The sequence below is a fragment of the Varanus komodoensis genome, unplaced genomic scaffold (assembly GCF_004798865.1).
Source record: "Varanus komodoensis strain SLA01 unplaced genomic scaffold, ASM479886v1 scaffold1, whole genome shotgun sequence".
In the NCBI taxonomy this organism is placed as follows: Eukaryota; Metazoa; Chordata; class Lepidosauria; order Squamata; family Varanidae; genus Varanus; species Varanus komodoensis.
This window is the reverse complement of record NW_025335268.1, coordinates 50,851,672-50,868,282: the sequence shown is the minus strand read 5'-3', so window position 1 is coordinate 50,868,282 and position 16,611 is coordinate 50,851,672. Positions and strand designations below refer to the sequence as shown.

The 16,611-nt window shown below is 39.1% G+C and overlaps 1 protein-coding gene across 4 annotated transcripts in view; it reads left to right on the top strand.

Annotated features, from left to right (window-relative positions):
- Nucleotides 1–16,611, top strand: part of NKAIN2 (sodium/potassium transporting ATPase interacting 2) — a 527,111-nt gene that overhangs the window by 226,745 nt on the left and 283,755 nt on the right. For 3 of the 4 annotated variants that reach the window (XM_044425259.1, XM_044425276.1, XM_044425267.1), the window contains one exon: nt 15,756–15,893. In XM_044425259.1, coding sequence (XP_044281194.1) covers nt 15,756–15,893 — 138 coding nt within the window. Of the gene's footprint in view, nt 1–11,031; nt 11,125–15,755; nt 15,894–16,611 lie in introns of those variants that run through there. The other variant, XM_044425250.1, reaches the window with a different exon arrangement.

Sequence of the window (16,611 nt, the reverse complement as noted above, 5' to 3'; positions counted from 1 at the left end):
GCCTTTCTACCTCTGTTCTTGCCTAGAATGTGTACAGCATACACTTTCTCCTGAAACACACACTTCAGAATGCCAAAAGTAATTTCTGTCCTCATGCTTTGACTTCCGTAATGCTTCATCAATCTGATATGGCTTTGTGATGGGGCATTTTAGTGATTTATTTTTTGAGTGACACTAAATTCTGTGTATTCCTTCTTCATGATACTTTGGTATTTAGTGCTCATCTACTGAAAAACTATATTAACCTAGATTGTGTGCGCATTGGGGATATTTTTAAAATTGTCATAATTATATTTTTTACCCTACAGGTAATTCAGCAACTTTAGCTGAAGTTAATACTACTTAAAGCTTCATTAACCAGGCTCTGGGGATTCCTAAATATTGGAGGAGTGGCATCCTATTCACACAATCACCTATCAATGAGCAGATTTCTGGATGCTAAAACATTTAACAATTTTTAACCAAACTAACTTACTACATATCTCTGTGGAGAATCTGTGCTTGAGAATGCAGCCTACATTTCTTCAAATTTCGTGATAATATTTCATTTCAAAAAACCTAATACGATATATATAAAAGTGTATATGGCTAAAATACATTTAGAAGTGCTTACTTTAATGGAAAGTGCATTTAAGGGTACATAATATTTTCAAAATATGCATTTATATTAGTGATGCGGGGAAATTAGTTCCTTTCATATTTTAATAAGAGCTTAATGTGAAATTTTCAAACCACTAGGCAAACTATGTTTGTTACCTTTTGAAATTCTCATTCTTCCTTTTTCCTGCAAATTATCCAAATGAAAAAGTATATAGCAAATATACTAGTGTTCAAAACTACATTGTATTAGGAAGACTGGTTGCAAAATGGCATATTAAATGAGTAAAATGCATAGAGAAATGTATGTGTTAGAAAATTGTTTGCAAAAAAAAAGTGTAATGAATTCTCCAATGAACCAAAAAAAATCTCAAAGTTTATGATAATAAACATTAGGATGTACTTAATACTGGAAAAATTCTCAAAATTTAAGATTAATGGACTTAAGAAGTAAAAAATGAGAAACTGAGGAAAAACCAAAATTAAAAGATTTGTCCTTCACTGATTTAAGTATATGCCAAGTCAAGTTTTTTTGTATTTAGCCAAAACCTATACCAAGATTATATAAGAGATAAGATGAAATGAAGATAATTTAAGAACAGATGTTAAAACTGAAAAAATATCAAAATAATTAATTGAAAACAATTAAAATAATTAAAAGTAAATAAAAACTAGTTTAATTAGCAACCTCCTTTGATACCACCTTTGATCTAATCTTGCCAGTGCATACAGAGAGATTTGAGTATATGTGAAACTATGATTTGCATCTTGCCTGTGCAAACAGAGAGATTTGAGTATATGTGAAACTATGATTTCCATCTCTTTTTTAAAGAAATAAGTGTCATAGCAATGCAGAAACAGGATAGAATAGACCTATGAATGAATGCAAGGAAAAATGACAAAGGCCAGTAACAGAGTGATATCTCCATGCTGAGTTGGGGTTAATTCACCATATTACCCTTAACTGTAGAAGGGGGTGACTTTCATTCTGGGAGAAGGGATGAAGGAGGGTACATTCTCATGGCTGATCCAAACCTTTTAGCTGTTGATGAATTGCGACATGACACCATGTCTCCGCTGCCCCTATGTGTGGCTTCACATATGTATGGTAGTAACTTGTAACAGAATGGTTTTGCATTTGTTAAAATTTAAGCCACAGATGTGAATACGTTAAGAAAGCGTATTTGCCTTTTTTTCCGCATTTCTTCCACAATTAATCATTGTCTTTATTTTTATTTTTTTTATTTTTTTTGCTAAAAGTGTGAATAAATAGTTTTATTTCTGTGTGCCAAGTGTTCTGCAGAACACACCAGTGCAGCTTTACTGCGGATGGATCCTTACAATCAGTTTTGCTCCAGGATCTTCCAGGGAATTACCAGTGTGACCCAATTCAATTAACTTAATTGATTCTTGGTTAGATTCTGAATGGCAAATGTACAGTGCTTCACTGCCTAACCTACTAAAAATCAATAAGGATAACTAGACTGCTAGGAAGCTGAATGAACTCAATCCTGGTATGGAACTGCATACCACAGCATTTAGTGGCTTGGCAAGCAGGAAAAACTTGCCTGTTCAATTGGCAAATTTAAGAGTACAGTGGATGCATCCCATAGATATTGTTTAAAATCCACCTATAAGAATTATAGAAGCGGTGTATGAAGGCCAAGCCCAGCCTTGCATGGTTCCCCTTCTATTTCTCTGGACCACTGGTCATTTGGTGGTTTCACTGCTTTTGTGAAGATTCTTTCCCATTGTAGAAAGCTGAAACACCTGTCCTAAAACTTAGGTTCTAGCAGTAAACATTTTACGCTAAAATCTGCTGGCATTTTTCATGGGTTTAGTGTCACCACTTTTACCTCTAGACTTGTTCACCATGAGCATCTGCACTCCATTCTAAGCTGTTTTTGAAATGGAATTCATCCCTAAAAGGCTAAAAGAGACTCATAGCTATGAGGTACAACTTTAAGGATTTTGTGACTGTTGAGCTATGGACCCCCATATGGTGAAGATATGTATCCCAGTGGAATGGGACTGGAGCTCAGAGACAAATGCAGAGAATGAAATAAATCTGGAAGCATTTATGTCCCGTGATAATCAATGGACTGGATGGAAAGACAGAAAAATGCTGGAATATAGGAGATAAAAGAACTCTTTCAGTCTCTGATGTACAACCTTGCCACACTCTGTAGGGCCCTGATTGTTCTCCTGATCATTCCTGACACATGTTAATCAGAACTTTCCATTGTGGAAGATATGTGAAATCTGTCCCTCTCCGTGAAACCTGTGAAATCTGGCACAGTATACTGAATTGTAGGTTTCTTATTTAGAACATTAAAGCCTGAATTACCGTCCTATTTAGTAGGTTTGTTGTTAATGAACAGTTCTGTCACGAAGAATTTATGTTAGAAATATGTTTGAACTGGCAAACACACAAAATTCAGTATTCTCGTTGATAGGGTAATATAAAAGACTGGTAAGGAAAGAATTCCAGCAACATTAAGGGTATATTTCAATTGTGTTACCAACTGCTGAGAATGTCTGTTGCTTATGAACTTAAATGCAACATTAGCTCCTATTCATAGCTTTCTTCTCCTAGACTAATCCATGTTAAATGGGTCAAAAACAATTGTAAACACCTAGCTTTTTGCAGGTCATGATTGCATAGATAATTGCTTCTTACTATTCAGAGAGGGTCATTAGCTAACAAGCCAGAGTACTCAAAATGGACACATTTAAGCAGCTAACCTGACATTTTCAGCTCACTTTTTCCCAGATAGGCACGGTGGAAGAGTCAGACTTGGGCAATTTAATTTGCCTTTCATAGCCTGTGACAAGGCTCATGATTATTGCACACAACAAAATATTCAGTACGAGAAATTAGCAGATTCCACTGTTTTGGACAGGCAGCATTTAAACTCCTGCCATTGAACTGCTAGCCGCAACCCAGTCTTGCCAGTGTAATAATTACTGCTGAGTTCTTGGATTTCATCAAGCCAGCAAGGTGATCACCCCCTTGGAACAGCCAGGGATATGAAGTCTGGCAAAAAGCAGGGGGCAGGAAGGATGGCAACATCTCTGTGTTAGAACAAGTGCCGGCTGAATTATGGCACTTATTTGGCAGCGGCAGGTTGTGCTGGAGAATAGCTTGCAGCAGCAGTAGATTACAGCATCTTTGCTTTCCAAGGGGAATTGCTGTGAGCACTGAAGCAAAAAACCAAACTGGGGGGTGGAGACAGTGAGGATCAGAAGGAAAATGTAGTATAGAGAACTGGGCTTTGTGATAGCATTGCAAGCTCTTGTTTCATTAGTGTTGCTTGAATTTTCTACCACAGAGCAAAAATTATGACATGAAGCTCAGGAAAAACTTGCAAGTCTCTTTGTCTTTTTCTCATTGCATGGGAGAATGTGGCTGAGAAATGATGGTTGATCCTTAAAGCCTTATCCTATGGACACTGGTTTTAAAACACCACCAACAAGATGTGCAGCAGAAGACAGAGTGTACAATATCAAATGAAGAGGTGATTGTACACTGTCAGGTTGAACACCAGTGTGGCGTAGTGGTTAAGAGCATGGGACTGGGACTCAGAGGATCTGGGTTCGAGTCCCCACTCAGCCATGGAGCCAACTGGGTGACTTTGGGCCAGTCACAGACTCTCAGCCCAACCTACCTCACAGGGTTGTTGTTGTGGGGATAAGATGGAGGAGGAGAGATGATGTAAGCTGCCTTGAGCCCTTTGTAAGAAAAAGGCAGGATATAAATCGCAATATAAATAAATAATAAAACACTGCCGATAACCTGCTTGGGATAGGTAGCTAGAATCAAGCCACACACACACACACACACCACATTACTCTCAGAAGAGCTGTCCATGCTTTTGTTGTTGTTAGTCGTGAAGTCGTGTCTGACCCCAGCATTCCTCCAGGCCTTTCTGTCCTTCACCATCCTCCAGAGTCCACCTAAGCTCAAGCCGACTGTTTCAATGACTTCATCTAGGCACCTCATTCTCTGCCGTCCCCTTCTTTTACCATCTATTGTTCCCAGAATTAGGCTACAAGCCATCTTTTAAGGAGGTGCTTTGGCAACTCCAATCCAGCTCTGAAAATCAGAAAATTCACAGTAAACCAGGTCTTTAAAAATAAGAGATAACAATAGGAAACATTTTGGAATGCCAAGCTTTGATAAAAAGGACCAGATGAGGTTAATTCCAAAACAAACACCAAACCCACCCCCCCACACACACACACACAAATGTGCGCGAGTGTGTGCGCACACACACAGAGCTAGTGTGGAAACATTCTTTAACTGTCATTATTCTTTCAAGGTGATTCCATGTATGGTTATTGAAAAGTAAGTTCCATTGTGTTCAGTGAGATTTACTCCCAGGTAACTACACATCTTACATCTGCTTCTTTCCTTGAGCAATATAGCATAGGTAGGACATTAGCTTGACAAGAGGAAATAATTTAGAAATAACTCTATTCTTTTTTATGAGGGAGAGTTAGGTTTTTAGCATAACAGGCAACTCTGTGTTGACTAATATCAACAGTGTAGCACAGAAAAACATAAGCTAATATTTCTATCTCATACTGCAACACTATAATATATTAATGCCATTAAATACATTTTCGCATATTGACACTAAGTGGATACAGAGGAAACTTTAGGGTAAAAGAAGTAAAGCAAAAGCTTCATATCTCTAACATGAATATTTTCTATGCTAGAAAAGTAACTCTTGAAGATGAAAAGCACACCCTAAAACCTAGATCTCCCTAGACTCAGTGCAACATTCTAACCTCTAAACCACTCCAGCTCAGAAATTCTGTGGATGAGGTTATAAGATTCCATAGTAAGAGCTTCATCTGGGCTAGAAGCATCCTTGTAGAAGCTGTCTTTATGGAATTTGCACTTAGTTGCTAAAGAAAAAAAAAAAGTAAAGAAAGTCAACCATTTCTTTTTCAGAAAACCAAAGAATCACTGACACACTTATAATAATGGGAAAATAATTTTCAACAGGATGAAAGCCCCTTTGAATAGTAGACAGCCTGGCTCCACTGCTTATGTCATCTGGCTTGCCCTGTCTTCTGGCCTCCTTTGAGCATTCTCTTCCCTTCCTTGCCTGTCTTTGTTTCCATCTTTCACTCCTTTCTGATTCTCATTTATGAATGTTCAACTTGGCATACAAAAACTATTATTTTTGCTCTTGTTTTAAGATTAAGGTAGTCAGGTGGTTGGTGTGTTATGGGTTGGAAAGATTTCTCTTCAGCACCTTGGACACCTGGATTCCCACGTATACAACAAAGCATACAGCAGTATTGCTATAAATTATTGGATTCTCTTCCTCTTATGAACTAAGTTACCTGCACTTAACTTTTAGAAACTGAATAATATTTTGTAACAGTATGTACTAATATACAACAATTATATACTAATACAAGCAGGTTGTATTATAAAACATTAAAATAACTTGATATATTGACAGAATTTTGTATAGTTGATATGTGTCACTTATAGTAACTTAACTGATTCAATCTCTGGTTCCTAGCCTGTAAGGAATGCATCCATGTCTCATTAAATGTGTGCTTGGGTTGTTATTGCAGTTGTTAATGAAAAGGAAATCAAATATGGTATAGAAATAACTAGTTCCCTGAATCTCAAAGATGATATTGTGCATTAGAAGCCCCGTAACATGGAAATTGCAAATAAGCTATATTGAAGATCTAACATACAGAATAGTTTCTACATGACTGCTTTTCCCAAGATGCTGTTTTTGTATTAGATCTAAATCTTGTTACCGTATGTCAGTGAGTCCTAGATAGCATGCAGTTCAAGCTGTCTTCCCAAATTATATAATACATTGATATTAATCTTGTTTCTGCGTATCAGGTGGACAGGTGTCTAAAGTTCAGTTTTATCCTTTGAAAATTATGACACTGGTGCATTATTTGGCAAGCCCATTTGCATCAGTACAGAGCCCAGAAATGACATACTTCTGATCTATTAAACCTTGTGCCATTTGGGGATCAGTCCTCCAGCTCTATGGCAAAACCTACTAAAAGATGAGGCAGGTAGAGTAACACATATTTGAGGTGAAGTAATAACACAAAAATGTGCAGCTGCTTAAACACTGGGATGGAAGGGAATTTTCATTTGTTCTGCACTTCTGCATGAGCTGATCTGATTTGCACACCCCAGACTTAGATGTGGATTGGAACAGAGTTATTCTTTAGATTGTGCATGTCTTGGGATATTGTAATACTGGATTGATCTTAGCTCAAAAATTGTGTATGTAGAGGTAGAACTAATTTATGACACAATCCAGAGCTGACAGGATGGAAATAGAATTGCATGGGCATCCTTAATATGTAGGTTTGTTGTGCTGCATAACAAAATAGGCCAAAATTCCCGACAACACCACCACTATCTCCACCCTCCAGTCCTCCACTTGTGGATGGGGTTGTGTGCCTTTTGGAATCCATATACACAGTTCCCTGAGTGTCCTTCTGGCTGTTTACTGTGATGAACCCATGGCAGCATTCATGGACTTTTGCTAGCCTCCAACTCCACATACATCTTCCTGTGCTACTACTGATGCATTGTGCCAAAGCTTGTTGACTGCTATTTAATCTGGCCAGAGGAAAAGCACTCTGAGCACATGCAGAGTGTCTTTTCCTTCCCACAGAGCAAATGCCACTTGCCTTGCTGATTGCCTTCCTTCCTCACAGCATTAGGTACGAGGGCTTATAGAACAGGTAGCATAAATTGGAGCCCTTCCACATCTCTCTGTAGAATTTAAGCCCTTGTCTCCCTAGGAAACATTCAAATGTCAGGTATGAGCAGATGTTCAACTTGTACGATCTACTCTGTGTTTTTCATAGAAGCTGAACAGCTATCATCCTGAGCAAGATGTCAAATGATTACACTAGGATGACCTGCAGATACAAGCACAAATTTGTGTTAATTATGAACAGGAAATTCCAACTTCAATCAAGTGTCCAGAAAAATTGGGCAAAGGGATGTTCAGAGTCAATAAATAAGCAAATGCGCATATTTATACTCGAGCCAGTCCTCTGCCAATTGCATTGGCTGCCTGTCATTGCCTGGGCCCAACTCAAAGTGCTCACACAAACAAATAAAGCCTTAAACAGCCTGAGACTGGGATATCTAAAGGAACACCTGTCTCAATATATCCCTACCAGACCTCCCAGATCATCAGTGTAGGCCCTTCTTCGTGACCCCATCCCCCCAAATGAAGCGAGGGGGCAATTAGTGAGGAAAAGGGCCACCTCTTATCATACCTCACCTTTGGTCAAACTTTCCTTCCAGAGGAAGTTTGACTGGCACCCACATTATCTTGTGTTCAGCACCAAGTTAAGACTTTTATTTAGAGTCAATTTGTTTTTAGATTCTGATTTATTGGTCTTGCTGCTGGTTGATTGGTTTATTGTCTAGTTAATTATACTGTGCTTATCCTCCTGTTATATTTTATAAAGCATTTTTATCATATTACATTTTATGGTTTTAGCTATTATTATCTATTATTATTTGTATCATTGTTATGATTGCGCTGTGAGCCATCCAGAGAGACCTCTGGCTATGAGGTGGCATACAAATGCAACAAATAAATAAATACATATTTACAGACAAGTACATGGAGATAAAGAAAATAAGCCTAAGGCCAGCCATTGAGAATAACAGGCACAGATACATGCAACTTTCTCATGCAAGTAATCGTGCTTTGCAGTGCCTACAAATGTATTAATTTGGTAAGCAAACTGACCCACCACTTGATCTTCTGCATGTCTACATAGTTACTCAAGTATATACTTAAAGTGGGCTGTATACCTCTGTACTTCCATGCAACTGTTTGAACCACAATAAATTGTGAGAAGAAGAAGAATATTCAGAAACTCATGGAAGTAGGCAAGTTTTAAGAATAATTGGAGCAGGGTGGTCTTGGCTTTAAATATGGCATGGTTGAGGATTTTTGGCTCGTGTGGATTAAAATGAAAATTGCCCCATTCTTGTGGTCGTTGCACTGACTGGCCACATTCCTAGGCTAGCATATTCCTGGAAACAACACTCCATCATGTTCTGCCATTCAGGAGAGCAGCATACGGAGTCCCTTTTCCTCTCCCACTCCAGGTTTTTCTGATAGTCTGAGATAACCTTCATAATAGTTTTCATATTGTAATGTTATTATCTTGGAGCTAGGATGGCACAGGCCCAGGTAATAGCACACCCCTTTGCAGCCTGTGTGGAAATAACTGCATCAGCTGTTTCTCTGAGGATGCAACAGGGCCTCAGAGAAGACAGATAGGGCAGGTGATAAAGACCACCAAAGTCTTTGCGGAAAAACATCTATTGGAAGGAAGTTCTGGAACGTCTGGGGCAATTCAGCTTAGGCGTCTTTGTGATCATGAGGATGGTTATTATGTGCTGTCAAGTTGTCTCTAACGTATGGAGACTCTATGAAGGAATGAGTGAATGAATGAGTGAGTGAATGAATGAATGACTCCATCAATGACCCTTTGAATGTCCTATCAAAGATAGCCCTACTCAGCTCTTGTAAATTCAAGGCTGTGACTTCCTTTCTTGAGTCAACCCATCTCTAATTTGGTTTTTCCTTTTTCTCCTCTGCCTTTGACTTTCCCTATCATGATTGTCTTCTGCACTGAGTCTTGCCTTCTCGTGATGTGTCCAAAGTATGACAGCCTCACTTTTGCCATTTTTCTAGAGAAAGCTCTGGGTTGATTTGATCAAGGGTTGGATTTGCCATAGCTAGTGCAGATAAAGTGAATATGGTGCCATTGAGAGCTCACTTTCACCAACCATGTGAAAAAATAACTCATCGTTGATCATGCCATTTATGTAAGGAGTTAATTCTTATAAATCTTTTAAAGAACAAATTTATGTTCCTGAGAGGAGCAGATTCTTTACTCTTCCCCTCTCCAGTTAGACACCATGGGAAGAATCCCAGTGGCTTTCCAAGGTCAGAGAAAATCCCAGAGAGTTCTCAGTGAGTGCGCTGTGGTAGTAAAGGAAGAACAGGATCCACAGGAATGTTATGGCTTCTTGGCTTCTTGTGCACTAGATGGACTCAGAGATCTATTTGGTGATTTATCTTATTTCATTCTGAGGAGGAAGAATGGGGGGATCTTGCAAGGATTTTGGTGACAGTGCCCCTCCACACACACACACGCATTTTCATCCTCACCACCAAGCTGTGTGGTGCATTAGGCTGTGAGGCAGTGAGTCTGGCGTCCAAGCCCAACACACAAACCACTCACTGTCAGTCTGCCCCGGATGGTGCTTGTTGAAGGGAGCATTCCAGTCTGTGTGGCTCAGGAATGCCCTGTGCAGTACTGTGCTCTTGATGAATGCCTTCACTAAAATGAATGCTTGGTGTGGGGATGTGGAATAGAAATGACAGGAGTGTGGGCAATCATCTTCCTAATTTCATTATGCAACTATGTCTTTAGGAGCTGTAGCACCTGACCAAGAAAGACCCCATGATGACCCCATTGCTAGACCACATCAGAATTTCACACAGAGAACTAATGTGTTACAGAGACAGTTTGGCTAATGCTATTCTTATTGCCATGTGCGTTTGGTGTATGCTGAACGCTTGCCTTATATATAAAAGAAACATTTGATAGTACATCTGAAGTCTGAAGAGGAATAGTGGAGTGGCAATTGATATCAAGTAGAACTGTTATATGTGTTGCTTGGCTTAGGCTGTAATTCAGAACAGATTAAAAGTTCAAAGAAAGGGGTAGGAGAATGGAAAGCTGTTTCTGTTTAAATGTAAAATTCCCAGAATACCATGAATATTTACTCTGCTCATAAGAGACAATGGATCGATCAAATTAGGTGTTTCTGTCATGCATGTACCTTAGTTAATTTAAAAGCTAATATCGGTGCCTGAGATTAAGTATCAGCAAAATAATTAATTTTGTTTACTGATTTTGTTTTAATTCAGAAAGGATTTCAACAACATAACCAATAAAACCCTCCTGAGGAGCCTGAACCTTACCAAGTTGTGATTCATATATTTTTTCTCAAAGGCCCACAATACATTCTTATGTATATCATTGAGAAATGTTTTTGTTTCTATGCATTCTTTACCAAAGTACAAAAAAGCATACGGGGCAGCCTTTGCATAAGCACAGAGTATGCATCTCTCCTCTGTGTTTTTGTAATGTTCATATTACAACTGCAACTCTGATCAACTCATGGAATCTGCATGCACTGGATTGAATGGACTGAATGGGCACCATTGCACTTCTAGAAGCAGTGAAACCAGAAAGGGGCCATTTCTCCTCAGGCCCCATGCGCCAAATCTGTTCCAGAGGCCTGGGAACCCTCCAGAACAAATGTTTTGTTGGCACAGAGAACTGCAGTCAGGGCAACAGTCCTATTGTGCCAACAGAGTTATGCTAACTCACATGCATTATTCTAACTATGCTAACATTTATGCACTGTTCAACATTGCCTCCCACTGTCCTGCGCCCTTAAGTCTCTTCCAGGTACAAATCAGTAAACCAGAGAGGGTTGCAGTGAACAACATTTCTTCCATTTCTTTTTGGTGCCTGGGAGGAATGCCTTTTCAATGTATTTGTAAAGCCTCTCTCTCTCTCTCTCTCTCTCTCTCTCTCTCTCTCTCTCTCTCTCTCTCTCTCTCTCTCTCTCTCTCTCTCTCTCTCTCTCTCTCTCTGGAAGTGTTGGTCTTTTTTTAAAGTCTTCTGTGTTGTCCTTTGTCCAATTCCATCTCAAACCTTCATTATTATCCACCCTCACCATGCAGCTCTCTAGATATGCTCCCTCATGCTTATGTCCAAGAAATGTAGTCCTTCTTCCTCTAGAGTCAACATGGAAAAGAGGGATTTTTGTATTGTGCAGTTTCTATTATTTCTGAACAGACACGCAGAGAGGTAGTTTGGATGATGCATTGTGGTGAACGTACAAAGAGTGGATGCTCTCAAAATGTGCTGTTGGTTTCAGGGGGTGCTTTCTGTATGGAAATAAAGTTGTTATTGCATTATATCCTGCGCACTGGGTTTTGCAGACATTCTCTGCTTCCGCAACAGAATAACAACAACATTCTTGCCTTTCCACTGTTTTGGATTCATAATATTATAGGCACTTGACTCTGCAATAGACATAGAACAGGAGAATGTGGTACCAAGAAAAGCTTTCATGTGGCTGTGTGGAAACAATCCCCTGAGCCCTCCTCACACACACATGTTGTCCCCATGACATACTGTACAGTTTCAATTTCACCTTCATCTTTTTTTTTTCTGTGATATAGGTAGCCAGGAATTCAAAAGAAAGTTCACTGTGCTGGTGATGATAGTGACTACCCTTGGTTCTACTTCTGGTAACTCTGCCCTCCACCTCATCAGCACCATTGACCTCCAACCAGCACTGTTAATGTGAACTATAGTACTTAATGTTTCCAAGAATTGTGCTTATTCTCTTGATAGGAATCTTGGGTAAAAAACCTCTTACTTACTTCTCCAGATATCTGAAATCTGTTTGAACTCCTAGTTTGAAGTCAGTGGGATTAAATTGAAATAAGCAAGCTTTAAGCTTCATTTCTTTATATAAACATTTTGAAAGGAGTGGGCAAGATGAATTCTACTATATCTGGTTTCACATTTGAAATGAGAACAGTAGTGTACAGTGCTACAGTTTCCCTTCATCTTATTCTAGCAACACAAGACTGCATCCTTTCCAACACCTACAAAAGTATCTAAACTGCTATGTTTATATGTTTGGTCATGTGCTGGGTAGAGCTGTTTCCAGTCCCATGTCCACCAATAAATCATAGAGATATATGCTTGCTGAACAATGGTAGTATGGAAGGTTCCATTCAAAACTGAAATTATAAACAAGCGTTCATATGGGTCATTACTTTACCATTTAAATAAGGTAAATCTAAAAGCAATAGAAATGCAGTAATATATAGTGATTAGAAACCCAGTTGCAGTCTGAAAAGCAAACTACGGCGATTTGAAGAAGAGCCACCATGTTTGTTAGTCTGTTGCAGCAAACTAACAACAGACTTGTAGCACCCTTAAAAAATTGCTTTAGAGGAAGCTTTTGTGTACTAGAGCTTGCTTCCTGTACTACATTCATAGATGCATTAAAAGTTGCATTTTTTCAACCTATCCCACAGCTCTTTTTTCACCGCAAGAATGGCTTTCCTTGGACAGAGATTTCACCACATTTGCCCCCACTCACACTCTTTGTTTCCTGCCAGTTAGCATAAAGGAAGGTTTCCTTCTACCCAGAGCAGCAGAAAACAAGCTGCTCCATCCCAGGAAGGGGCATTGCTACCAGTGCCCTTTTCTGGAGAAGTTGCCTTCATTTCTCCCACTTAGTGGCTTCTGGGTAACTCCTCAAATTTTCTTGGATTTTGTATCTTCAGAAACTGTACTGGAATAGTTGTCATCTTTTTCATGATAGAACCGTTATTCTCAGGACTGGGCCAGAAGTGACAGTGCTAGTGGATATATTAATTTCTGAATTTTATTATTACATTTTCATCCAACTTTTGTGGCAGGTCTGTACCCTAAAAGGCCAGGCGGGGCCCTAGCTATTTAAAATGCTTGTTTCACCTGTCATTAAATCTTGTTTCCTGCTTACAAAATAGAATTTTGGTTAGCTTTCATAGAACTAAGTCTGCTTTCATAGAACTAAGGTGTTTCCTTTCTGATATTAAGATGGCACAAACAACACACACACTGCACATTTGCAACCTTGAATGTTCCTTATCAGCCATTGCTTCTGCTGACAAAAGACAGTCATGAGCCTATGCTTTGATGTCAGACAGAGATGGACCTTGGTGATCCAGACAGGACTACTCCTTACTAGCCCATTGTACGTCATTATTTCTTAGTGCCTGTATAAACAGTAGTATCAGAAATATTCCAGTAATCGTATCTTTTAATTGTGTAGAATGCTTTACGCATGCATTTGATACCAAAGGTCAGTAATCTATATAAGCTAGCCATTTTCTTTCTGGTCTGGTTAGTACTGTTTTCAAGTACTGTTAGTACTGTATTCTGCTGACTCTTTCTGAACCCACCTGCCTGGAATTCTACCTTGCAAGGGTCCCTGCTGCACAGTGTAAGTGGCTTGCTTCTAAATGTATTGGAAGTCTAGCTACTGTTTGACATTATTGCAATAATACATAATCTCCTTCCTAGTAAACCTGCAATTGGCATATCAGTCTCTAGGAATCCCCAAAAGTCGTACTGCCCATAACCAGGGCAACATTTTTTTTCTCCTTTTGCAAGAAGCCCAAGGTGGCTTGTATGATCCTCTTCTTCCTCCTCTTCAGTTTATTCTTAGAACAGTCCTGCAAAGTACATTAGGGTATTTACAAAGTACATTAGGGTAAATACAAAGTATTTAATAGATATTTAAAGAATAAGATAAGTGTGCACTATAATTTAGCCCATTGTGATAGTTGTTCATGGCTGAACTACGGCTTCTACTGCTGTTGGAGAAACCACCAGGCCTATGGTCATTTATATTAGCATTACTGTCCATCAAGCAGGTGGAGCAGAATGGTTTCAACTTTACAGCTAAAGCATAACTATTCAAGCCTTGTTTGACAATTTTATGAAAAGTTGGTTTTCGCTTCTCCCAAGAGCGCCTGCATTTCCAAGAACAAAGGTCTTAAGGATTAACTTTTTATTTCATAAGCAATTTTTCTGTGAACTGATTGCGTAAGCAAGGTGTCAAGTCTGACAATACAGGACAGTGGGGGAACCTTATAGGGAAAAATCTTGGAAATGTATACATTGCCACTAAGAATAACAATGCTTATTTCCAGAGAGTTTCACTAAAGCAGAATGCAAAGATCCCAGAATCTCTTTCAGTATCACAAAGGATGATTGAATTCGCATGCCTAATTATGGGGTGTAGGAGTCTAGGGCAACTTCTGACTTCATGTGTGTCATTCATGGGTCTGACCTTTCTCTCTTCATTAAAATATAAATGCAGTTCCTGCCATTTTCTGTTCGTTTCCATACCAATTTTAAAAACATGACCAGCTGAAAAGGAACAATGGAAATTACCTCTGAAAGAAGGTGAAAGAATTACTTGATGAGATTCCATTCACAGTGTTAGCAACTGTGTGAACTGGATGGGCCTGCAAGGTGAATTGCATTCCTATCCCCAGCTTCCCAATTTAGATTGAGATCTTGGAACTGTGGGTAGATGGCTTTAACTTCATGCAGTGGTTCTGAACTAAATCAGTCCCTCATGCCTGTTTGCTCCTGTGGGGGGAGTCCTGCCCTCATGCAAATAGCCAGACTGGGGGATGGGGGTGCTAATCTGGGTAAAGATAGTAGTGGAGGCAATGGACTAAAGGTCCCTAGCCCAACATATCAAGCTCCCCGTCGGTATCTCAACCCCCTGCATGTACAATTTACTTTTAAAGACCATGGCTTTAAACTTCTCACCATTGCTAGGTATGTGAATGGCATCATGTAAAGATTGGTCCTGAGATTGCACATATATAAATTAGGATTATAAAACAATGTGTGTCCTTTTATGTTACCTGTTAAATTTTAATTGCACCAGCAGTCTTAACCTTACTTACATATAAAGTGGTCCATGGGGAATTTCCTAACAAATTCATATGGAGTAAAGCACGAGAGTCTTCCTCAATAGGAGTTGTGTTAGAAGGAGAAATGTTGGTGCAAAGTGTAACTTAAGCCTGCCATGGGTCCCTAAACCAGCCATTTGCCCTAATGTAGAACTCTAGCAGCTATAAGTAGCTACACTGGCAGTGCCGTGCCCTTTTCAGGAATGAACAGGAATTCATATCTTGGCAAAACTGCGCACATACATATTTTAGTTGAGTATGACTCAATGGGCTGTCACTACAAAAGCCATTCTTTTTCAGAAAACAAAAGGACAGAGCTGTTGCAAAGCCATCCCTCTTTCTTCCCCTGCCTTATTCATTTTTGCTTCCTGAAGTACTATAGCAAGCTTCTAGTGGTGGTATTGAAGAAGGGAAAAAGAACCTACGTGTCAAAGCCCACCTGCTCTTTCTTTTTCTTTTCTTTTCTTTTCTTTTCTTTTCTTCTTTCATTTTTCCTTGAGAAATTCTAATCAAATCATTGTTGCTGTTTAATCCTAGGTGTGTGTGCTGGAGAGACAAATATTTGATTTCCTTGGTTATCAGTGGGCACCAATCCTGGCAAATTTTGTACACATTATTATAGTCATACTTGGCTTATTTGGAACCATCCAGTATAGACCACGCTACATAACAGGAGTAAGTACCATTAACCTTGTATCCTTAACATTTCATTTGCCATGTATGGTAAAAATAAATAAATACATGATTTAAAAATCAGGAGATGGGGTTAAGGAAAATGTAACTGTTTTAGATTTGACATCTATACAGTGCTTTAAGATAAACCCAGTAAATTGTTTTGAGCACACTTTTCAGCACTTTTCTTTCTTTCAAAGGGATAGTGAATTGTATCACATAGAAATATTTGAACTTGGCTATACTGCTACATGTTTGGAAAGCTAAATGGTGTGTGCAGTTTTACGTACTGAAGCAGGAATAGTTTGGCTCCCTTCCTTTTGCTTCCGAAAGGGATTAAAAAGAAAGACCACAAAACAGCCAAGCAGTCTTGCAGAAACCAGCCACAGTAAATCTTGAAGGACAGCCTGGGAAAGATTAACCGACATAGCAAATATATTGGCTGCCTGATCCTATGCTTGTTTACTCCCAAGTAAGTAAAGTTATTCCCAAGATACAACATGTAGGATTTCAGCAGTAGAACCGGACGCTAGTGACAAATCCAAGTCAGGTCAGCATTAAAGCTGAAAGATAATCAAAGAAGGAAAACCTATCATGAAGAGAGATGAATCTAGTTGCAACCAGTAATACTTATGAATGGACAACAAGAAGAGGATTTATTTCAGAGGATGATACTCAGATACTAGCAAACTTCTGTTTACCTCATCATTCTATCCAATAT